General features: G+C 43.8%; 1 protein-coding gene across 1 annotated transcript in view; it reads right to left on the bottom strand.

The window, feature by feature from the left end:
* The window catches only part of tbc1d8b (TBC1 domain family member 8B), an 89257-nt gene extending 72672 nt beyond the window's left edge, over positions 1–16585 (bottom strand). The window contains exons 1-2 of the mRNA XM_068047147.1: positions 16349–16585; positions 903–1013 (exon numbers count right to left, since the gene is read on the bottom strand). Coding sequence (XP_067903248.1) covers positions 903–1013; positions 16349–16475 — 238 coding nt within the window. The 5' untranslated portion in view covers positions 16476–16585. The remainder of the gene's footprint in view (positions 1–902; positions 1014–16348) is intronic.
* Positions 16586–25525: the final 8940 nt, after the last annotated feature.

Here is a 25525-nt window from a genome sequence, read left to right as displayed (position 1 = left end):
CACAGCTCCAGCGACCCAGGTTCGATTCTGGGTACTGCCTGTGCTGAGTTTGCAAGTCCCCCCTGTGACCGCGTGAGTTTTCGCTGGGTGCTCCGGTTTCCTCCCACAGCCAAAGACTTGCAGGTTGATAGGTAAATTGGCCATTATAAATTGCGCAATTGCCCCTAGTATAGGTAGGTGGTAGGGGAATTGAGGGAAGGTGGGGACGTGGTGGGAATATGGGATTAATGTAGGATTAGTATAAATGGGTGGTTGATGGTCAGCACAGACTCGGTGGGCTGAAGGGCCTGTTTCAGTGCTGTATCTCTAAAACTAAAAATAAAAATATTCACAATTGAGCGGTTTTGATGCAGTAAATAAAGAAAAACTGTTTCCACTGGCAGGAGGGTTAGTAACCAGATGACACAGATTTAAAATAATTGGCAAAAGGATCAGGGGGAGAGTAAAAGAATGTTTTTAACACTGAGTTATGATCTGGGATGCACAGCCTGAAAGGGTTGTGGAAGTAGATTCAATATTTTCAAACGGGAATTGGATATATAGTTGAAAAGGAAAACAATTTCAGGGCTATGGGGAAAAGAGTAGGAGCGGGGCTGATTGGATAGATCTTGCAAAGAGTCAGTAGACGTGACGGGCCAAATGGCGGTTATGAGTCTTACATGGTTTGCAAATAGCACGGAGAAAAAGTTGCAACAATATAGCATTAAAAAATAAGAATATCTTTCAAAAAGCAAGAAATGATGCTTAAAGTTTTTAATAGGGTTTCACTTTTGCATTACTTCGTATTTTGGATAACTTAATGTGTTCTTATGCTTTCATCTGACCAAGTTCCACAAATCCCAAATGAATCATGAAAGGTGACCCCGACCAGCAGTAATTTGCAAAGTAATGCTTTAACTTACCACAAGCAATGGACCAATAGACTTGGGATTCTGGTGTCTGATGTAGAATGCGATATGGAGCTACTTTGGAAGTTGAATCAAACACTGTATCAAGTGTCCCAACAAGGAGGCCTGAAGGAACCAAAAACAGATACTTATTCACACCTGAATAGTTAGCTTCCTAAACGTCCAGTCATACACATTTCAAAATGCATTTTCAGTTGCATTAGACCAGGTTACTAGTCACAGAAAAGTTCAAGCTTGCAAGATCGTACTTTTATTTTGAAGACTGTAACAGCATCAGATTGCTGCAAATGCTTGTGAAACAAACCCAGTAGAGAATGCGAAATACAGGAACACAATTTAATTCTACTGTTCTAGTTACATTATATTTTCATTTTGACTTGGAAATAATTTTCAAATAAAACATATCCTGCAGATACATTTATTATTACAGGTTTGAATAACTAATTTATGAGCTGGATACTGTCAGGGTTTAAGATACTTAATGAGTGAACTGGGCATCGCATCATTAAAACAAACAAATGGAATACACAAAAATAAAGCACTTTTAAGCAGTCCCATTGTATAGCAAGGTGGTGCACTAACACACCAGCCATAGTGCTGGAATACTGCTCCATGCCTACAATGTCCCATACTTAAAACTTTCTGGTTATTAGACTACTGAGGGAGATAACAAATAGAGGCATGTCCTTACAGGTGTAAATGAGATACAAAACACCCAGAATCACTTCCATGAGCAAAACTTTTTTCACCCAGAGGGTGGTTGGAATCTGGAACACACTACCTGAAGGGGTGGCAGAGGCAGGAACCTTTACAACATTTAAGAAGTATTTAGATGAGCACTTGAAACTCCATAGTATACAAGGCTATGGGCTAAGTGCTGGAAAATGGGATTAGAATAGATAAGTGCTTGACGGCTGGCGCGGACATGATGGGCCGAAGGACCATCTGTGTTGTATAACTCTATGACTCTATGAGCTGTCTAGTACCCAGTTACTCCGTACTTTCATATATGCCAAGTAGCAGGTTGCTTGCCAGTCTTAATCATTGAATAATGCAAGTGAGCTTTGATATTTCTTGTGATATGATGTGCATTATCCCTTCAATTCCCAATATGTCATCATTTTGTCCTTTCAAGTGAGCTTTCACTGTACTGTCAGGAGCTGTTGAGGCACAGTAGCTGTCCTACACTTCAGGAACCTGGAAAAGTACTTGCGTTTATTCGGAAATAATCCACTTAATCTTTAGTAAATAGAAACTTTAAAAAAATGAAAATTAAGTCCTGAAGAAGTTCATATAAATAGGCGAACCATAAATGATCAAACTAATGTCCACACCGCCTAGGGGAACTTGTTGTGTACTAACTAACGACATCTAAACTAGAGCCAATGGTCAGTTTCCATACCTTGACAGCTGGCAATTTAGACCAGGAAGTCCAAGCAATTTAAACATTTTTTGCAACTCAATTCTATCTGCACTTTTCTTCCTGCTGTGGTGTCCTATTTGCATTCATGGGCGTGGATGTTTGGAAAAGACTGTTTGTGGCACTGCTGCTGTCTTGGTGGATAAATCAAACTCAGAGCTGTATCAGCAGCTCGATACATAATGAATTTAATAGGAACAGTAATGTAAACTTTGGCTCTGAGGCAAGGGAGGAGATTGCAGGGGCTCTGACACAAATTTTGAAATCCTCTTTGGCCACAGGAGAAGTGCCAGAGGACTGGAGGACAGCGAATGTGGTACCAATATTCAAGAAGGGTAGTAGGGATAAACCAGGTTAATTATAGACCAGTGAGTTGAACATCAGTCAGTAGTAGGGAAACTAGTGGAAAAAAGTTCTGAGGGACAAGATTAATCACTTGGAGAGGCGGGGATTAATCAGGGATAGCCAGCATGGCTTTGTCAGTGGGAGATCATGTCTAACAAATTTGATTGAATTTTTTTGAGGAGGCAAATAGGTGTGTAGATGAGGGTCAAGCAGTTGATGTAGTCTACATGGACTTTAGTAAGGCTTTTGATAGGGTCCCACATGGGAGATTGGTCAAGATAAGAGCCCATAGGATCCAGGGCAATTTGGCAAATTGAATCCAAATTGGCTTAGTAGCAGGAGGCAGAGGGTGATGGTCGACAGTTGTCTTTGCGATTGGAAGCCTGTAACCAGTGGCATACCACAGGGATCAGTGCTGGGACCCTTGTTGTTTGTAGTGTACATTAATGATTTAGACGTGAATATAGGAGGCATGGTCAGTAAGTTCGCAGATGACACGAAAATTGGTGTTGTAAATAGTGAGGAGGATAGCCTTAGATTACAGGATGATATAGATGGGCTGGTAAGATGAGCAGAGCAGTGGCAAATGGAATTTAATTCTGAGAAGTGTGAGGTGACGCATTTTAAGAGGACTAACAAGGCAAGGGAATATACAATGGATGGTAGGATCCTAGGAAGTAGAGAGAGTCAGAGAGACCTTGGTGTACTTTCCATAGATCACTGAAGGCAGCAGCACAGGCAGATAAGGTGGTTACGAAGGCCTATGGGATTACTTGCCTTTATTAGCTGAGGCATAAAATATAAGTGCAGGGAGGTTATGCTGCAGCTGTATAAAAAGCTAGGTAGGCCACAGCGAGAGTACTATGTACAGTTCTGGTCACCACACTATAAGAAGGATGTGATTGCACTAGAGAGGGTACAGAGGAGATTCACCAGGATGTTAATATAAAAGCAAAATACTGCGGATGCTGGAAATCTGAAATAAAAACAAGAAATGCTGGAACCACTCAGCAGGTGAAAAGAGAAGCATTGCCTGGGCTACAGCATTTCAGCTATGAAGAGAGACTGGATAGGCTAGGGTTGTTTTCCTTAGATCAGAGAAGGCTGAGGAGGGGACCTGATTGAAGTATACAAGATTATGAGGGGCATAGATAGGAAGAAATGTTTTCCCTCAGCAGAGGTGTCAATAACCAGGGGGCATAGATTTAAGGGTAAGGGGCAGGAGGTCTAGAGGGGATTTGAGGATATTTTTTTTCACCCAGAGGGTGGTTGGAATCTGGAACGCACTGCCTGAAGGGGTGGTAGAGGCAGGGACCCTCACAACATTTAAGAAGTATTTAGATGAGCACTTGAAATGCCATAGCATACAAGGCTATGGGCCAAGTGCTGGAAAATGGGATTAGAATAGATAGGCTTGATGGCCAGCGTGGCCATGGTGGGCCGAAGGGCCTGTTTCTGTGCTGTATAACTCTATGACACTATGGGATCTTTGTGATACACACCTAAGCAACACCAGCAAAACATTTAGACACGATCTTTGCGTATTAAGAAAATACTTCCTACAGTTATAGCATTGTTTTGCTTCCAGTAACTGACTGATTTCTGGAAGTTAGGACAGGGAAATGTTGATAGTTACACAGGGGCCAACAGAGAATTTCCAAACAAACATACACAAAGCACTGAAAAAGAGATTAGTGACCGTCATTGAGCTACAAGAGTTGCTGTATACTCTAGCATTGTTAATTGAAATGCAAAATTTAATATATCCAAAACTTTCAATTAAAGGAAAATGAACATTAAAATACCTGAAACATCAGAGCTATAGAAAGTGAAGGAGGAAGACAGCAAGATAAAGATCAAAGAAATGTATCTACAGTGAGCAAAAGCGTCTTTTACTGAAGTTTTAAATACGCAAGCATCTAGAAAATAATTGAGCATATTGAATTCTAGAATACTACAGCAGAGGCGGCCATTCGGTCCATTGACTGTGCCGAGCAATCCAATTTATCCCACTCTTTCCCCATATCCCTGCAATTTTTCTCCTTCAAGTATATTTGTACAATTCTCTTTTGAAGGCAACTATTGAATCTGTATCCACAACCCTTTCAGCCAATACATTCCAAATCCTAGAAAAAAAGCAAAATACTGCAGATGCTGGAAGTCTGAAATAAAAACAAGAAATGTTGGAAATATTCAGCAAGTCTGGCAGCATCTGTGGGAAGAGAAGCAGAGTTAACGTTTCAGACCAGTGACCTGATCTGTGTTCTGATGAAGGGTCACTGACCTGAAACTTAACTCTGCTTCTCTCTCCACAGATGCTGCCAGACTGCTGAGCATTTCCAGCATTTCTTGTTTTCATTCCAAATCCTAACCACTCGTTGCATAAAAGGAGTTTTTCCCCTCGAGTCGCTTCCAGTTCTTTTGCCTATCACTTTCAATCTGCACCCCATGGCAGGCTGATGGAGAAAATGAAGGCGCATGGGGTCCAAGGTGTACTAGCTAGATGGATAAAGAACTGGCTGGGCAACAGGAGACAGAGAGTAGCAGTAGAGGGGAGTTTCTCAAAATGGAGACGGGTGACCAGTGGTGTTCCACAGGGATCCGTGCTGGGACCACTGTTGTTTGTGATATATATTAATGATTTGGAGGAAAGTATAGGTGGACTGATTAGCAAGTTTGCAGACGACACTAAGATTGGTGGAGTAGCAGATAGTGAAGGGGACTGTCAGAGAGTACAGCAGAATATAGATAGATTGGAGAGTTGGGCAGAGAAATGGCAGATGGAGTTCAATCAGGGCAAATGCGAGGTGATGCATTTTGGAAGATCCAATTCAAGAGTGAACTATACAGTAAATGGAAAAGTCCTGGGGAAAATTGATGTCCAGAGAGATTTGGGTGTTCAGGTCCACTGTTCCCTGAAGGTGGCAACGCAGGTAAATAGAGTGGTCAAGAAGGCATACGGCATGCTTTCCTTCATCGGACGGGGTATTGAGTACAAGAGTTGGCAGGTCATGTTACAGTTGTATAGGACTTTGGTTCGGCCACATTTGGAATACTGCGTGCAGTTCTGGTCGCCACATTACCAAAAGGATGTGGATGCTTTGGAGAGGGTGCAGAGGAGGTTCACCAGGATGTTGCCTGGTATGGAGGGCGCTAACTATGAAGAGAGGTTGAGTAGATTAGGATTATTTTCATTAGAAAGACGGAGGTTGAGGGGGGACCTGATTGAGGTGTACAAAATCATGAGAGGTATAGACAGGGTGGATAGCAAGAGGCTTTTTCCCCAGAGTGGGGGATTCAATTACTAGAGGACACGAGTTCAAAGTGAAAGGGGAAAAGTTTAGGGGGGATATGCGTGGAAAGTTCTTTACGCAGAGGGTGGTGGGTGCCTGGAACGCGTTGCCAGCGGAGGTGGTAGATGCGGGCACGATGGCGTCTTTTAAGATGTATCTAGACAGATACATGAATGGGCAGGAAGAAAAGAGATACAGACCCTTAGAAAATAGGCGACAGGTATAGATAGAGGATCTGGATCGGCGCAGGCTTGGAGGGCCAAAGGGCCTGTTCCTGTGCTGTAATTCTCCCAGTTTCTCCATCTCCGACGCATCTGCTCTGATGATGCTACCTTCCATGACGGTGCTTCTGATATGACCTCCTTTTTCCTCAACCGAGGATTTCCCCCCACTGTGGTTGACAGGGCCCTCAACCGTGTCCGACCCATTCCCCGCACCTCTACCCTCACCCCTTCCCCTCCCTCCCAGAACCGTGACAGGGCTCCCCTTGTCCTCACTTTTCATCCCACCAGCCTCCATATCCAAAGGATCATCCTCCGCCATTTTCGCCACCTCCAGCGTGATGCCACTACCAGTCGCATCTTCCCCTCCCTTCCCCTGTCAGCATTCCGAAGGGATCGTTCCCTCCGCGACACCCTGGTCCACTCCTCCATTACCCCCACCACCTCGTCCCCGTCCCAGGGCACCTTCCCTTGCAATCGCAGGAGGTGTAATACCTGCCCATTTACCTCCTCTCTCCTCACTATCCCAGGCCCCAAACACTCCTTTCAGGTGAAGCAGCGATTTACTTGTACTTCTTTCAATGTAGTATACTGTATTCGCTGCTCACAGTGTGGTCTCCTCTACATTGGGGAGACCAAGCGCAGACTGGGTGACCGCTTTGCGGAACATCTCCGCTCAGTCCGCAAGCAGGACCCTGAGCTTCCGGTTGCTTGCCATTTCAACACTCCCCCCTGCTCTCATGCTCACATCTCTGTCCTGGGATTGCTGCAGTGTTCCAGTGAACATCAACGCAAGCTCGAGGAACAGCATCTCATCTACCGATTAGGCACACTACAGCCTGCCGGACTGAACATTGAGTTCAATAATTTCAGAGCATGACAGCCCCCCACTTTACTTTCATTTTTAGTCATTTTTAGTTATTTTTTCTTCCTTTTTTTTTTGCATTCCTTTTTAAATTTTTTACAATCTTTTTTTGCATTTATTTCATTTCATCTTAGTTTGTTCAGTTTGCTTACCCACTGTTTTTTTCAGGTTGTTTTTCTTCAGGTTTGCACTTGCTGATGTTCAATATTCAGTATATTCACACCTAATCTGTACTAATGCTTTGTCTTTCAACACACCATTAACATATTGTTTGCCTTTGCTCCGTGACCTTTTGGTCAGCTATGTGGCCTGGTCCAATCTGCACCTTCTCCTTTGTTATCTCTTGCCCAACCCCCACCTCACTTGTTTATAATCTGTGACTTTTCTAATATTTGTCAGTTCCGAAGAAGGGTCACTGACCCGAAACGTTAACTCTACTTCTCTTTCCACAGATGCTGCCAGACCTGCTGAGTGAATCCAGCATTTCTTGTTTTTGTTGCTGTAATTTTCTTTGTTCTTTATAACTGAGGCATCATGCAGTTACAATGATAGTTAACTGATTTACTAAGTTGGTTTAGAACACTTCAAAACAATTTCTAGCGTGCAAATCAAAACTTCCCGACAGAAATTCACATACAAGTACATTCATATGTGCACACTACTGCAAGTCACTAAACCCATTAATCCTAATTGTGTTTGAAAAAAAAACAACAAAATTCTCCAACTGAAAACAAACATTTTCCATGGCAAATTCTTGCATAGACTATGATGAGTCGGCAAACTTCAGCATGTCCGATACTTATGACCAAGGCGGGAGGAGTGCACTACTTATTCTAGTTCCACTTCTCCATGGGTCAGAACATATATTTAAATTTTCTCACTTATCGATACGGTCGGTCATATACTCTATTTTTATCCCAGAATAAACCAACCTGGTTTCTTTAATAACCAACAAAATTATCAGTTTATTATAAAACAAGTCTTAACCAGTCTTAATGACGTAAAACAAACACACAGATTGAAATATTAAAGTTCCCTTTTTACCTTAGACGCGCGCACGCACACACGTTAACCACAATAATAAAAGGGATTGTTGTTTAGAGCTCTATTACAAAAAAAGCACAAAAAAAAACCACTTAGACTGAATACTTATTCATTCTTGAAAAAACAGACGAGATATGTTGTGTTCCAAAACTGGCCTAGTCTAGCCTCAGAGTACACGTAGATGGATCACTGGGATCTTTCAGAACAGTTCTTTTCAGGCGGTGTTGAGAATCAATTTTCTTCCAAGACAGCAGACTTCTCAGGATCTTATACAAAAGGTGCTGGAAAGCTGAGCTGGGTGGTGGTCTTCTCTCCTCTCCTTGGAAGTTCTCTCCCTTTTTATGCAGGTGCAAAACTGATGACAGGAGGTCAACCTTCTGACCTCCATCAATCTTGGCCTGTCACTTCTTTTTAAACAACTTCTCATCGTGTCCAAAGTTCTCTGTTGCTTATTGAACTGGAAGTCAAATGGTTTCCCGGAAAGGCTCGTTTTCCTCACAAGACGTCGCAGCGCCCTTTTAAAAAACATTTCCAGGGACTGTTTTTTCCAATGTCAAGAGGCCTTTACAGGATCCTCCTTTGAAAACCCCAAAGTTTAACATTTCTTCAATCTTTTAAAAATGAATCCTCAAAGAAAAATTTAACAAAACAGAGGCACTTTCGGAACATATTTCAAATAAATTACTGGATAAATGTCAGCACAGTTAAGTTAAAGTTGACTTTACAGTCAAAATGAGCTCATTCTCACTGTTTCTAATAATTACAGTACTTTTATTGCAGCACAGCTTGTGGGAAAAGGAATCATATATTGGTTTCAGGATATTGACTTTTCAAAAGAAAACAAAAATCAGAAGACAGGGAGTTATATACAAAATTTGGTAGGAGTGCCAAAAACTGCTTCACATTGAGGCAAGACAACATTGTTATAAATTCATAGTCAAAATATCTTAAAAGGTGTTACTCTAAAAAAAAAGTCATTTGATATTTGCTGATTGCACAGCATTCAGTTCCATTCGCAACTCCTCAGATACTGAAGCAGTCTGTGTCCATATGCAGCAAGACCTGGACAACATTCAGGCTTGGGCTGATAAGTGGCAAGTAACATTCACGCCACACAAGTGCCAGGTAATGACCATGGCCAATAAGAGAGAATCTAACCATCTCCCCTCAACATTCAATAGCATTATCATCGCTGAATCCCCAACCATCAACATCACAAAATCATTACAGCGAAGAAGGAGGCCATCATGTCTGCACTAGCACTCTGAAAGAGCAATTCCCTCAGTTCCACTCCCCTGCCTTCTCCCCATACCCCTGCACATTTTTCCTTGTCATATAACTGTCTAATTCCCTTTTGAATGCTTCAATTGAACCTGCCTTCACTGCATTTTCGGGCAGCGCAATCCAGACCTTAACCACTCGCTGCATGATAAAGCTTTTCCTCATGTCACTTTTGCTTCTCTTACCAAATACTTTAAACTTATGCCCTCTCGGTCTCAATCCTTTCACGAGTTGGAACAGTTTCTCTCTATCTACTCTGTCCAGACCCCTCATGATTTTGAATACCTCTATCAAATCAGCTCTCAGCCTTCTCTTCTCCAAGGAAAACAGTCTCAACTTCTCCAATCTATCTTCATAACTGAAGTTCCTAATCCCTGGGACCATTCTCGTGAATCTTTTCTGTACTCTTTCCAATGCCCGCACGTCATTCCTCAAGTGCGATGCCCAGAATTGGACGCAATACCCCAGCTGAGGCTAAACTAGTGTCTTACACAAGTTCAACATAACCTCCTTGCTCTTGTACTCTATGCCCTTATTAATAAAGCCCAGGATACTGTATGATTTATGAACTGCTCTCTCAACGTGTACTGCCACCTTCAATGCCTTAAACACCTTCGTCTATCTGCTCCTGCACCCCCTTTAGAATTGTACCCTTTATTCTATATTGTCTCTCCATGTTCTTCCTACCAAAATGAATCACTTCACATTTCTCTGTACTGAACTTCATCTGCCACCTGTCTGCCCATTTCACCAACTTGTCTTTGTCCTTTTGAAGTTCTACACGATCCTCCTCACAGTTCACAATGCTTCCAAGTTTTGTATCATTTGCAAACCTTGAAATTGTGCCCTGTACATCAGGGTTTAGGTCATTAATATATATCAGGAAAAGCGAGGGTTCCAACACTGATCCCTGGGAAACTCCACTACAAACCTTCCTCCTGCCTGAAAAACATCCATTAACTACTACTCTGTTTCCTGTCACTCAGCCAATTTCGTATCCATGTTGCTACCATCCCTTGTATTCCGTGAGCTACAAGTTTGCTCACAAGTCTGTTGCGTGGCACTGTATCAAACGCCTTTTGAAAGTCCATGTACATCACATCAACAGCATTGCCCTCATCAATCCTCTTGGTTACCTCTTCAAAAAACTCCAGCAAGTTAGCTAAACATGATTTTCCCTTAAGAAATCCATGCTGGCTTTCCTTAATTAACTCACATTTGTCCACGTGACTATTGATTTTGTCCCGAATTATTTTTTTCTAGAGGTTTTCCCACCACCGAAGTTAAACTGACTGGTCTGTCATTGCTGGGCTTATCTTTACACCCTTTTTTGAACAAGGGCGTAACGTTTGCAATTCTCCAGTCCTCTGGCACCAACCCAGAGTCTAAGGAGGACTGAAAAATTATGGCCAGTGCCTCTGCGATTTCCACCCTCACTTCCCTCAGCATCCTTGGAAGCATCTCATCCAGCCCTGGTTTTTTATCCAGTTTAAGTACAGACAGCCTATCTAATACGTCCTCATCATCAATTTTAAACCCCTGTAGTGTCTGACTTAGCTCCTCTTTCAACATTGCCTGGGTTGCACCTTCTTTGGTAAAGACAGATGCAAAGTATTCATTTAATATCTTAACTATGCCCTCTGCCTCCATGTGTAAATCCCCTTTATGGTCCCGAATCAGTCCCACTCCTCCTTTACCACCCTTTTACTATTTATATGCCTATAGAAAACTTTGGAATTTTCTTTCATGTTAGCTGCCAGTCTCTTTTCATGCACTCTCTTTGGTTCTCTTATTTGCTTTTTCACTTCCCCTCTGGACCTTCTATATTCAGCCTGGTTCTCAATAAGCACACTTTTTCTTTATCTTAATCTCGACCTCTTTTGTCATCCAGGGAGCTCTGGATTTGTTTGCTCCAAGGGTCCCCCCTTCAGGGGAACATAATTTGAGTGTGCCTGAACTTTCTCTTCTTTGAAGGTAGCCCATTGTTCATCGACCAGTTTTCCTGCCAGCTTTTGACTCCAATTTATTCGCCCCAGCTCCATTCTTACCCCATTGAAGTTGACCTTCCCCCAGTTAATTATAACATCGAGCAATGTAACTGCACCTTTTTTGTTCCTTAGCTCTAGCCAAATTGATTCTGTCCTCAACCCCTCTGGGACATCTTTTTTCTCCAGCACTGCAATGCTCTCCTTAATCAATACCACCACCCTCCCACTTTTTTCTCTTTCCTATCTTTCCTGAACACCTTGTACCCAGAAATATTTAACACCCAGTTCTGCCCTTCTTTGAGCCAGGACTCTGTTCTAGCCACATCATATTTCCACTTGGCAATCTGCACCTGTACCTCACCAGTCTTATTAACCTCCGTGCATTCACATACATGCAGATGAATGCTGATTCAGACTTTGTTACTTTCTCCCTTACTCTGATACCACCTAATAACATACTATTCTCTACTCTCATGCTCACTATTTCCCCCAATATTCTGTGCACCTTGGAATTCCTCTCTAATACTTGCTCCAGGTTCCCATACCCCAGACAAGTTACCAGTTTTGCTTCCCTCCAATCTGAGCTCCCTCAGGTTCCCATCCCCCTGACAATTTAGTTTAAACCCTCCCCAACAGCACTAGCAAATCTCCCTGCAAGGATATTCATCCCAGTCCAGTAAGACGCAACCTGTCCATCTTGTACAGGTCCCATTTGCTCCAGAACCAGTCCCAACATCTCATAAATCTGATGCCCTCCCTCATAAAGCAGTTCTCCAGCCACGTGTTCAATCGCTTAATTCTCCTATTCCAGTGCTCACTTGCACGTGGGACTGGGAGTAAGTCCAATATTACTGCTTTTGAATCTCTTTCCTAGCTCCCTAAAATCTGCTTTCAAGACCTCATTCCCCCTTGTTACCGGTACCAATGTGGACCATGACCTCTGGCTGTGCACCCTCCCCAGAAGAATGTCCTGCAGCCTCTGACATCCTTGACCCTGGCACCAGGGAGGCAACACACCATCCTGGAGTCACGTTTACTGCCGCAGAAATGCCTGTCTGTTCCCCTAACTAATGATCCCCTATCACTACTGCTCTTCCACTCCTCTTCCGCCCTTGTGTAGCTGAGCCACCTGTGATGCCACAAACTTGGCTCTGACTGCACTCCTCTGAGGAACCAGCACCCTCACCAGTATCCAAAATGGAAAACTGATGAGTGAGTAAGATCATATCAGGGGACTCCTGCACTACCTGCCTGGTTCTCTGAGGCTGCCTGGTGGTCACCCATTCACTATCTGCCTGCATGCTCGCAAGTCCTTACATCCTGAAGGTTGCACTGACCAGAAACTTAAGTGGACCAGACATATACTGTAGCTATAAGAGTAGGTCGGAGGCTGAGAATTCTGTGGCAAGTAACTCACCTCCTGACTCCCTGAAGCCTGTTCACCTACAAGGCACAAGTCAGGAGTGTGATGAAATACTTTCCACTTGCTTGAACGTTGTTGGAACTGCACTCATTCAAGAGATTTGACACCACCCAGGACAAAGCAGTCTGCTTGATCAGCAACCCAACCACCACTGGCAACAGTGTGTACCATCTACAAGATGCACTGCAGCAACTCGCTAAGGCTCCTTCAACAGCACCTTGCAAACACAAGACCTCTGACACTTGGAAGGACAAGGACAGCAGACACTTGAAAACACCACTAGCTGCAAATTCCCCTCCAAACCACACACTATCCTGATTTGGACTATAATTGCCGTTCCGTCACTGTCGCTGGATCAAAAACCTGGAACTCCCTTCTGAACAGCACTGTGGGTGTACCAACACCACATGGACTGCAGCGTTTCAAGGCAGTAGCTCACCACCACCTTCTCAAGGGCAATTAGGGAGAGGCAATAAATGCTGGCCTTGCCAGCAATGCTCACATCCCATGAACATGATCACAGATGATATAATTTAAATAACTCACCAGAGTTTTTCCGAGTCTATTCACATTACAAAGGCAACATCGGTGTGAAGTGCTTTGCTTTGTATTGATGCTTCAGTCTTGAGGGAGCGCTGCACTGTCAGAGATGCCAACTTTCAGATAAGATGTTAAACCGAGATGTTCTCTCAGGTGGACATAAAAGATTCCATGACATTATTTCAAAGAAAAGCAGGGGAGTTATCCCTGGTGCCCTGGCCAATTTTTATCGTTCAACCAACATTACTGGAAACAGATTATCCACTCATTATCACATTGCTGTCTGCAGGAGCTTGCTTTGCAGAGATTGACAACTGTGCTTCCTACATTACAATAATGTCTACATTTTTAAAGCACTTCATGCTATAAACCACTTTGGGACATGCTGAGGTTGTGAAAGGTACAATATAAGTGCAAATATTTTTCTTTCCATAACGTTTTGCAGTAAATCCAGAATTAGGGCTCAACCTGACTCCTAAGCAAAGCAGAAAGCAGAGAGACACTACCTCATCCATGCAATCTCCTGCTGCATTTCTGACTCTCGACTTACATTACAATTTTAGTGCAGGAGAGAAGAATTCTGTGTGACGAATTTCTGAGTGAAAGGATGGCAGAAGCAGATTCAATAATGTTATTGAGGGAACTGAATAAATACTTGGAAAGGGTAATACTTGCAGGGCTGTGGGGAAAGAGCAATGAAACAAATTGGCTAGCTCTTTCAAGGAGCCAATGCCAGCATGATGGGCCCACTGGCCTCATCCTGTACTCTATTATTACATGATTCTTTAAATGTACCCTGACTGTCAAGAGAAAAGTTTGATGCTATCCAGCTACTAGAGGCACGGAACTGGCATATACAGGGTGGGTATCTCCTAAAAGAAAGATCCAAAGTGATAATGTAATTTTTAAAAATATTAAGACAATGAACAAAGTTCCAAAATGGAACAGGGATCAGCACTCTCAAACCTGGGGTTCTAAAAATAAACTGGAATCCAACAGAGCCAGTTGAATCCAGAAAAGTGTCGAAAACATGAGTACATTAATAATTCCCTGCCCCTTAATTTCTGCCCTTTCCCCCAGTCCTCCTCCAGAAATACTGACATGCACTGCAGTTTAGTTTTGTGGGCAACAGACCCACCTGCTGTGCCTGGCTCACTTCCACACCGAAGACATTTATCAATTGAAACAAAGGGAAGCTCTCATACCCTTTAACAGGCTATCTAACAATAATTTGATCCAGTACTCAAGTGCGCTGGCTGAAAAAAAAATCAACACTGCCTCAACTTTATTTTTATTGCAGCAGATCAGTAACTTAGATATAGTGAATTCTTGCAATGTCAACAATTGATTGCACTTAACAGATGCTAAATCTAAATCTCTGGATGCATTTTAATTGCATTTTTGGAAAAGTTTTCCATTTATCTTGTCAGATTCAGATGATCTATGCAGGATCATTCTCTATTAATTGGCAAACATAGCTATAGCTGTTTATGCTGCACTTTGAGAACCGTCAAATAAAATTAATATGTTCATAACATTAGCAATGAAATACGTGACTGTGTGCCTCAGTCTAATGTCAGGAGCATTACCTGCTGCACCAGTGAGCCCACTGCAGCACTTCCTACATCAGTCACTCTGTGGCCTGAATGACACTGCTGAATTTGTACTATGACCCGGCACACACTGGATTACCAGACTGGATTACAGCCAGAAGATAACCAGGGATTTCATCCCATTATCTGAGCAGGATTCTATCCCTAGATCCCAGAAGTGAAAACATATAGTGCATCAACCCAGTCCCCTGGCAGTATGTCTAATGTTCAGGAGAAAGTGTACACTGCCTGATGAAACCTCAGAATCTCAAAGCATTTCAAGCTACGAATGTTCAAACAGAAAACAGTGTAACATAAATCCTCCTCGTCTAGTGGCAAAACTGAATGATTATTTCATTTTCCTATTTCCATTAATTTTAGATTTGACTGCACTTCAAGACTTATTGCACACAAAACTAAAATGGGTAAGACTAAAGTACAGAAAAATCCATGTTAGTGATAAGAAAATCAATGACATGAATAACAACTTGTCAACTTAAGCAACAAATCACAAAACTTGCCAAAAAGTAATTCCTGGAATGGTCCATGAAAAAACACAACAGCATCCCTCGACCAAGAATACTAAATGTGCCAGGTGCAGTAGCACAAGTCAGAAAGCATGCTGGAGCTCCGACAACACCAGTTCTCTGTGCTGAAAGGAGGTGGAGAGAGACAGAGAGCGAGCAAGAGTTTGAGGGGAAGGTAAAAAGAAATGCATACAAACAGAGGCACAAAGAGTAAACAAATAGAGTACAGCAAATAATAAATGAATGGCATAAATAAATGAATGACATAAATAATGACAAATAATAAAGCAATTAAAGAAATGCCAAAATTAAATGACGTTTAAAGACAGATAAATAATTAAGTCAATACCAAATACATAAATGACAAAATAATGAGATAGTTAAATAAATGTCAGATGGTTAAATAAATGTCAAAGAATCAATAAATGAGATAAATACATATCACTGAACCAATAAATGACAGATTAAATAAATGTCAAAGAAATGACAAAATTAAATAAGTGGATATTAGTAAGTAAATGATAATGTAAAGTAGATAATAAATAAATGGCAGGTAAACAAATAAGGTTTTCCCTTATATCAATTAAGTTTCACACTAACACTGGCATCGGAGTACAAGAATGTGTTTTTTCATTTGCTCTGCCTTCAGAGCATTAACAGCCGGCGGCTGCGCGCTGCCAGGTCACCGGCGCTCCCATCATTCTGCGGCTGCGCGCTGCCAAGTCACCGGCACTCCCATCATTCTGCGGCTGCGCCCTACCAGGTGGCCGGCACTCCCATCATTCTGCGGCTGCGCGCTGCCAGGTCACCGGCGCTCCCATCACTTCACGGCTGCGCGCAACCCGGCGCGCCCCTCAATCTGCGGCGTTGCGCTGCCTCTCGGCAGCGTCGGCAACTTTACCCGTTAATCCGCCGCCACCTTCGCCGTAACCTCGGCGACGTTGTAAGACGAAGTACTTGTGGTTTTTCTCCGTCAGCCATAGCTTCAGGGCGTTCTTCAGCAGCACTTCTTCTGGTTTCAGCCACATGATCAGCACCCACTCTCCGCCTCATTCCATATCCACCGCACCTGCCAACCTCCCCACGTCGACAACAAACCGGCCAAAGCTTCCGGGCAGCCCGCCATTGCGGCTGCGCCTACTTAGCACCGCCCCTCTATTGCATTGCACGCCGGGAATTGTAGTTTTATCCGACCTCCGCACACTGACGCCAAGGAGCAGCAAACTACAGCTCCCAGTGTGTCGCGCACCGAAGAGCGGTGCTCGGATAATCAAGATGGGCCATTGAAAGGCTGGTCTCTAGTTGCCCAGGTGTTGTTGCGCCATTGGGAGGTCAACGGCACTTCGAAAGAGTGCACTCCTGTATATTGGTCTTAGTGTTACTAATAAGGTCTATCACCATCGCGCAAATTTACAAATTATTTTTCCCCTAAAGGGACACTAATTTCGTCAGAAAAAGTTCAACAAGTTTCAAAAAACGAATCTTTCTGGCGTGCATTCTCTGTCCCCGACAAGACATGAGTAACAGTGAAAATGTAACATTCGTGCCACACAAGTGCCAGGCAATGATCATCTCCAGCAAAAAACGAGTCCAACCACCTCCCCTTGACATTCATCATCGAATCATAGAATAGTTAGAGCACAGAAGGAGACCATTCAGCCCAACGTACCCATGTCGGCTCTATGCAAGAGCAACTCAGCTAATCCCACTCCCCCATCCTTTACCTGTAATCCTGCAATTTATTTTCTCTTCAGGTACTTATCCAATCCCATTTTGAAAGCCCCAACAGTGTCCACTTCCACCACACTCACAGGCAGTGCATTCCAGATCCTAAACACTCACTGCGTAAAAATGTTTTTCTTCATTTTACCGTTGGTTCTTTTGCCAACCACCTTAAATCTATGCTTCTCAACCGTCTGCCAATGGGAACTGTTTCTCTCCATCTACTCTGTCTAGAACCCTCAGAGGTGGTCAAGCTTATATCAAATCTCCTCTCAACCTTCTCTAAGGAGAACAGCCTCAGCTTCTCCAATCTAACCACGTACCTGAAGTCCTTCATTCCTAGAACCATTTCGTAAACATTTTCTGCACCCTTTCTAAAGCTTTCACATCCTTCCTAAAACATGGTGCCCTGAATTGGACACAATACTCCAGTTGAGGTAGAATGAGTGTTTTATACAGGTTAATCATAACTTGCTTGCTTTTGTACTCTATGCCTCTATTTATAAAGCCCAAGACCCCGTATGTCTTATTAACCATTTTCACAACTTGCCCTGCCACCTTCAACAATTTGTGCGCATATACCCCCAGGTCCCTCTGCTCCTGCACTCCCTTTAGAATTGATTTGATTTTTTGGTTTAGAGATACAGCACTGAAACAGGCCCTTCGGCCCACCGAGTCTGTGCCGACCATTAACCACCCATTTATACTAATCCTACACGAATCCCATATTCCTGCCACATCCTCACCTGTCCCTATATTCCCCTACCACCTACCTATACTAGGGGCAATTTATAATGGCCAATTTACCTATCAACCTGCAAGTCTTTTGGCTGTGGGAGGAAACCGGAGCACCCGGAGGAAACCCACGCAGACACAGGGAGAACTTGCAAACTCCACACAGGCAGTACCCAGAATTGAACCCGGGTCGCTGGAGCTGTGAGGCTGCGGTGCTAACCACTGCGCCACTGTGCCCCCCAATTGTATCCTTTATTTTATATTGTCTCTCCTCGTTCTTCCTACCATAAATGTATCACTTCACTCTTCATTGCATTAAATTTCATCTGCCATGTGTCCATCCATTTCACCAGCCTGTCTATGTCCTCTTTAAGTCTATCACTATCCACCTGTCAGTTCACAATGCTTACAAATTTGGTTTCATCTGCAAATCTTGAAATTTTGTCCTTCACGCCCAATGTAGATCATTAATATATATCAAGAAATTCAGTGGTCCTAGAACCAACCCCTGGGGAAACTCACTTGTAGGCCTTCCTCCAGTCCGATAAACAACCATTCAATTCTACTCTCTGACTCTCTGTTTCCTGTCAGTCAGCCAACTTCATATCCCTGCTACCATTTTCCCTTTTATTCCATGGGTTTCAACTTTGCTGGCAAGTCTATTAAAATGGCATTTTATCAACACACATTTTGACGTCCATGTACCACATCAACCGCTTTACCCTCATCAACTACCTCTGGTACCACATCAAAAACCTCAATCAATTTATCTATCAAACCAGGATGGCTTTCCCTAATTAATCCACACTTGTCCAAGTGACTGTGAATTTTGTCCCGGATAATCGTCTCTAAAAGCTTTACCACGATCTAAGTTAAACTGACTGGCCCATTATTAACCGTGGTTGCTATCGCTGAATCCTCCACCATCAACATCCTAAGGGGTTTCCATTGACCAGAAACTTAACTGGACGAATCATATAAATACTGTGGCTACAAAATCAGATCAGAGATTGAGTATTCTGCAGCGAGTAACTCACCTCCTGACTCCCAATGCCTATCCACCATCTACAAGGCACAAGTCAGGAATGTCATGGAATACTCCCCACTTGCCTCGATGAGTGCAGTTCCAACAACACTCAAGAGGCTAACACCATCCAGGACAAAGCAACGTACGCTACTGGCACTCCATTGGCCACCTTAAACATTCACTCCCTCCACCACCAGCGCACAGTAGCAGCAGTGTGTACCATCTACAAGATGCACTGCAGCAGTTCACCAGGGCTTCTTCAACAGCACCTTCCAAATCTGCAACCTCTGCCACTGAGAAAAATAAGGGCAGCAGATGCATGAGAACACCACCACCTACAAGTTCCCCTTCAAGTCACACACCATCTTGCGTTATGAAAGAGCTTCCATTTTTTTTAACGTATTTTTAGAATTCATGCATATTTTTATTTTTATAAGTATTTGTCCAAAGTATTCCTTTTTTTGTCTTTTTTTTGGTAACCTCTGCAGAGGCCTCTGCAGAAAACATTTCTGTATTTTTTCCAGTGTGTGTATGTGGGGAATCTAAAAAGGGAACTTTCATATTTCAATCCGTGTGTTAATGCTTTGTTTCATTACTGGATAAGTCTTGTTTGATAATAAACTGATAATTTTGTTGTTAATTAAAGAAAGCTGGTTGGCGTATTTTATTCTGGGATAGAGACTAGACTATATGATTGACCGAATCGTTAACTGGGTAAACATTTTTTAAAATATATGTTGTGTCCTGTGGAAAAGTGGAACTAGAAAAGACAGTGCAATCCTCCCACCTCAGTCATAATACTTGGAAATAATGTCACTGGATCAAAATCCTTGAACTCCCTTCCTAACAGCACTGTGGGCGTACCTATACTACATGGACTGCAGTGGTTCAAGAAGGAGGCTCACTACCATCTTCTCAAGGGCAATTGGGGATGGGCAATAAATGTTGGCCTTGCCAGTGACACTCACATCCCATGAGCAATGTAAAAAGAAAATCATGGGACACCATAATGTTCAAATTTCCCTCAGGCACTCACACTAGTATGATTTGGCCATTTATTATTGTTACTAAGTCAAGTACCTGAGACTGTCCACACAACACTATTGTGGGAATGCCATCATTGCAAGAACTGCTGCAGTTCAACAAGGCAGCCCGATAACATCCTCTAAGGGCAGCAAGGGATGGGCAATAATTGCCACCTTGTCCACATCCTGTGCAAATATATTTTTAAATAACTTTTTGATTTGTGGCATGAGAAAATCTGTGTGCTTATTTGTCCCTTGGAGATTGAGGGGTGATCTGATCGAGGTGTTTAAAGTACGAAGCAAATTTAATAGGATAGATAAAGAGAAACTATTTCCTCTGGTGGAGAATCAAGAACAAGGGGACATAATCTAAAATTAGAGCCAGGCCATTCAGGAGCAAAATCAGGAAGCACTTTTTCATACAACGAGTAGCGAAAATCTGGAACTCTCTTCCCCCAAAATGCTGTGGCTGCTTGGAGACAACTGAAGCTTTTAATCCTGAGCGAGAAAGATTTCTGTTAGGTAAGAGTATAAAGGGATATGAAGCAAAGGCGGAAAAATGGAGTTGAGAAACTAATTAGCAGTGATTGGGGCAGGTTCGAGGGGCTGAATGGCCTACTCCTGTTCCTAATGCTTCTATGTTCCTGTGTTCCATGTGCAAGTAATGTGATGATGTATTTTCATGTGAGTTATGTTGTTGTCTGAAAAGCAGATTTAACAGGCGGGCAGTAAGCAAAGTTTACTCTTCAATGGACACTGCAGGGTTGGCACTGTAGTGCAGCAACATGTCATTCAGCAGGATACATTTTTTCATGCTGATCTTGTGGAAGAAAGGATGTTAATAATCAGAACTTACAGCACAGAAACAGCCCAAGAGGTCTATGTTAATATTTATATTGTGTAACAGCTTCCTCCCACTCTACATCATTTAATCCTATCAGCAGATCCTTCCATTCTTTTCTCCCTCATGTACTTATCTAGCTTCCCCTTAAATGCACCTATGCTATTCGTTTCAGGTACTCCATATGGTAGCAAGATCCACATCTTAACCACTCTCTGAGTAAAGTAACTTCTCCTGAATTCCTTATTGGATTCCTTAGTGACTATCTTATATTTATGACCCATAGTTTTGAATTAGGGCGGCACAGTGGCGCAGTGGTTAGCACCACAGCCTCACAGCTCCAGTGACCCGGGTTCAATTCTGGGTACTGCTTGTGTGGAGTTTGCAAGTTCTCCCTGTGTCTGCGTGGGTTTCCTCCAGGTGCTCCAGTTTCCTCCCACATGCCAAATACTTGCTGGTTGATAGGTTAATTGGCCATTATAAATTGCCCCTAGTATAGGTAGGTGGTAGGGAAATATAGGGACAGGTGGGGATGTGGTAGTAATGTGGAATTAGTGTAGGATTGGTATAAAATGGGTGGTTGATGGTTGGCACAGACTCGGTGGGCCGAAGGGCCTGTTTCAGTGCTGTATCTCTAAACTAAACTAAACTCTCCATAAGTGGGGACATCTTCTCTAAATCTACCCAATCAAACCCCTTCATAATTTTAAAGACCTCTATTAGGTCACCCTTCAGCCTTCCCTGTTCCAGAGGAAAGAGCCCCAGCCTTTTCGGTCTTTCTTGATATATAGATCCTCTTATTTCCTGTATCATCTTTATTAAGAGAAAAGCACCTTTTGAGAATGCAGCTCCAGGGGGTGTTGCTGGAGAAGGTACCGCAAAGGTGTGTTGCCATTTTGGAGGGGAAGAGCCCCATACTTTCTGTACAGCTGTATGCAAGGCATTTTTTTTTTTTAATTTCCAAAATATACTTTATTCATAAAAATCTGTAAAAATTACATTCCCAAACAGTTTAAAATAGCATCAAGTCAAAAAATACAAACAGTGCAAAGGTGATCAGTTACCTTCTATACAATCATGAGTTGCCTCACAACCCTTCCATTTCATTGTCATGCCATATACATTTTTACATTTACAGCACACAAAACTTCTCCGATACAGTTCGAGGGGTTTCCCATGGATCCAGCCCCTCAGTTCAGCTTGGTGGGGGGACCTTACACTGTGGTCTTTCCCCATTGAGCCTTTGCTACGGTTGCCCCAAGCTTTAGTGCGTCCCTCAGCACGTAGTCCTGGACATTGGAATGTCCCAGTCTGCAACATTCGGTCGTGGACAACTCTTTGCGCTGGAAGACCAGCAGGTTTCGGGCAGACCAAAGGGCGTCTTTCACAGAATTGATAGTCCTCCAGCAACAGTTGATGTTTGTCTCGGTGTGCGTCCCTGGGAACAGCCCGTAGAGCACAGACTGCTGTGTTACAGAGCTTCTTGGGATGAACCTTGACAAAAACCACTGCATCTCTTTCCACACCTGCTTTGCGAAGACACATTCCAGGAGGAGGTGGGCAACCGTCTCTTCCCCACCACAGCCACCGCGGGGGCATTGTGTGGAGGGGGCGAGACTTCGGGTGTGCATGAAGGATCTGACGGGGAGGGCCCTTCTCACCACCAGCCAAGCTACATCTTGGTGCTTGTTTGAAAGTTCTGGTGATGAGGCATTCCGCCAAATGACTTTGACGGTCTGCTCGGGGAACCATCCGACAGGATCCACCGTCTCCTTTTCCCGTAGGGCCTTGAGAACATTCCGTGCAGACCACTGCCTGATGGATCGGTGGTCAAAGGTGTTTTCCCACAGAACCTGCTCCACGAAGGATAGGTGGTACGGCACAGTCCAACTGCATGGACCGTTCCGCGGCAATGTGACCAGGCCCATCCTTTGTAACACCGGGGACAGATAGAACCTCAGCACGTAGTGACACTTGGAGTTTGCGTACTGGAGGTCTACACACAGCTTGATGCAGCCGCACACGAAGGTGGTCATCAGGATGAGGGCCACATTGGGTACATTTTCCCTGCCCTTATCCAGAGATTTGAACATCGTGTCCCTCCGGACCCGATCCATTTTAGATCCCCAGATGAAGCGGAAAATGGCTCGGGTGACCGCCACAGCGCAGGAGTGGGGTATGGGCCAGACCTGCACCACGTACAGCAACAACGTGAGCGCTTCGCACCTGATGACCAGGTTTTTACCCACAATGGAGAGAGATCACTGCCCCCACATGCTCAACTTTTGTTGTACCTTGGCTACTCGTTCCTCCCAGGTTTTGGTGCACGCCCCGGCCCTTCCGAACCATATCCCCAGCACCTTCAGGTCGGCTGACCTGACGTTGAAGGGGAAAAAGGATTGGTCAGCCCAGTTCCCAAAGAACATGGCCTCGCTCTTGCCATGGTTAACTTTGGCTCCCGAGGCCAGTTCAAACTGGTCGCAGATGCTGATCAGTCTGCGCACAGGCAGCGGATCCGAACAGAAGACGGCGACGTCATCCATGTACAGGGAGATTTTAACCTGAGCGCCTCCGCTGCCTGGGATTGTCACCCCTCTTATGCTCGCCTCCTTCCTAATAGAGTCAGCAAAGGGTTCAATACAGCAAACAAACAAGACCGGGGAGGGAGGACAGCCCTGTCTGACTCCAGATTGGATCGGGAAACTTTCCGATTCCCACCCATTGATTGAGACTGCGCTACTGATGTTTGTGTAGAGCAGTTTGATCCAATTGCAGATTCCCTCCCTAAACCCCATTTTGGAAAGCACGTCCATCATGTAGGTGTGCGATATCCTGTCAAAAGCCTTCTCCTGGTCCAGGCTGATGAGGCAGGTGTCCACCCTCCTGTCCCGCACGTAGGCGATCGTATCCCTGAGTAGCGCGAGACTATCAGAGATCTTCCTGCCGGGTACAGTACAGGTCTGATCGCGGTGGATCACCAACTCCAGAGCAGACTTGACTCGACTGGCTATGACTTTGGACAGAATCATGTCGTCAACATTAAGCAGTGAGATGGGCCGCCAATTTCTGATTTCTGCCCTCTCCCCCTTCCGCTTGTAAATGAGGGTGTAGATGCCTTTCCTCATGGATTCTGACATGCTGCCGGCCAGGAGCATACTCTCGTATACTTCCAGCAGGTCCGGGCCGACCCAGTCCCACAGAGCCTAGTACAACTCGACCGGTAAGCCGTCGCTTCCGGGAGTTTTACTCGCCTCGAAGGACTCGACGGCCTTTGTCAGCTCGTCCAGAGTTAGCGGCTTGTCCAGTCTCTCCCTCCTGCCGTCATCTAAGACCCCTGTGATAGATGACAGGAAGGACTGGGAGGCTCTGCTGTCTGTGGGCTTCGCGTCATACAGCCCAGCATAAAAGGATTTGCTGATCCTTAGCTGTATGCAAGGCATGGGAGGAGGTGACCAAAACAGTGAATTCCATCTCCAATGTCAAGAGGTCAAGAGAGCGTTTGGAGCAGAGGAGGATACAGCACTTTAAGGAGACAGCGAGGCAGTGAAATTAGTTTTGGATTGCTCTGGCAAAGAGACGGCACAGGTACAATGGGGTAAATGGACACCTTTTCTCCTGTAAACCTCTGAATGCCTGTCATCTGTTTCCCACATTGGCATACATGTCCATATTTCTGCAGGACAAGCTTTTTGGATGGCACAGAAATACGCTACCCTGCTCATCACCACCATTTGCCACCTGCTTCTTGGCCTGCTAAATGCAGATGAGGAGCACATGCTGTCTGAGGCCTTGGAATCCATATTGGTAGATCTGATGATCTGAGTTTGGCTGGAGATGGGTATTAAATGTTTCAAAAATTTTGTCTGGGTTTCCGCTGTTCTCTTCACTCAGCTCCCAGCTGTTAAACAAATTTAATCCTTTATTTCCTGCCCACTGAAGGACCCTCTCCTCTTCGCTAGTGCCTTTCAGAAAACTACTGAATGTCAATCTGCACTTTCATTTTTAACTTCTCAACTGCCTCTATGACATCATCAGTTTCCCAGTTCATTATGGGCTGTAGCTGTGCATTCACTGCTGCGCGGGTGGTCATTTTGTTTTCATACGATTCACCCAGTTTCTTTGTCTTTCTCTGGCCACTAATTTGGGTCAATTTTTTTTCAATCTCAGCCAGTATTTTTCTAAAATGTTTTAGGTTTACTCACAGACACCTGCTGCCACCATATTATGTCTTCTGGTTCACAGATGTTAGGAAAAAAATCACACTTTAGACTTGGAAATGTTTATTTCTCTTTGTTTTCTCTTTATTTCATTCAGCTTCCATTCTGCCTGCTAAGGACCTGCCCAGAGTGGTAATGTCACATGACTAAATGTGGCCTCCTGGAACACACTTCCACATCACAATTAGTTCCTAGCTAATTAGTTCCGAGCTCTTTACAAATCATATAACAATATATATCAGGGCCCATTGCTTTTGTTGGTTATGCATTCCACATTCTAACCATTCTCTGGATAAAGACATTCTTTCCCTATTGGATTGATGAGTGAATATCTTATATTTATGACCCCTAATTCTAGTCTTGTATGCAAGTGGTATCATCTCCTCTACATCTGCCCTTTCAAACAGTTTTGTAATCTTAAAGACAGGTGCTGCATCAAAGCCAGCAGTGTTCCTGATTGCATTGAGCAATTGCTTCCAGAAGCACATTTGCTATTGAAGACTCGGCAATC

The sequence above is a fragment of the Heterodontus francisci genome, chromosome 15, assembly GCF_036365525.1.
Source record: "Heterodontus francisci isolate sHetFra1 chromosome 15, sHetFra1.hap1, whole genome shotgun sequence".
Classification (NCBI taxonomy): Eukaryota; Metazoa; Chordata; class Chondrichthyes; order Heterodontiformes; family Heterodontidae; genus Heterodontus; species Heterodontus francisci.
The sequence above is the reverse complement of the archived record's forward strand: the minus strand, read 5'-3'. Positions and strand labels throughout refer to the sequence as shown.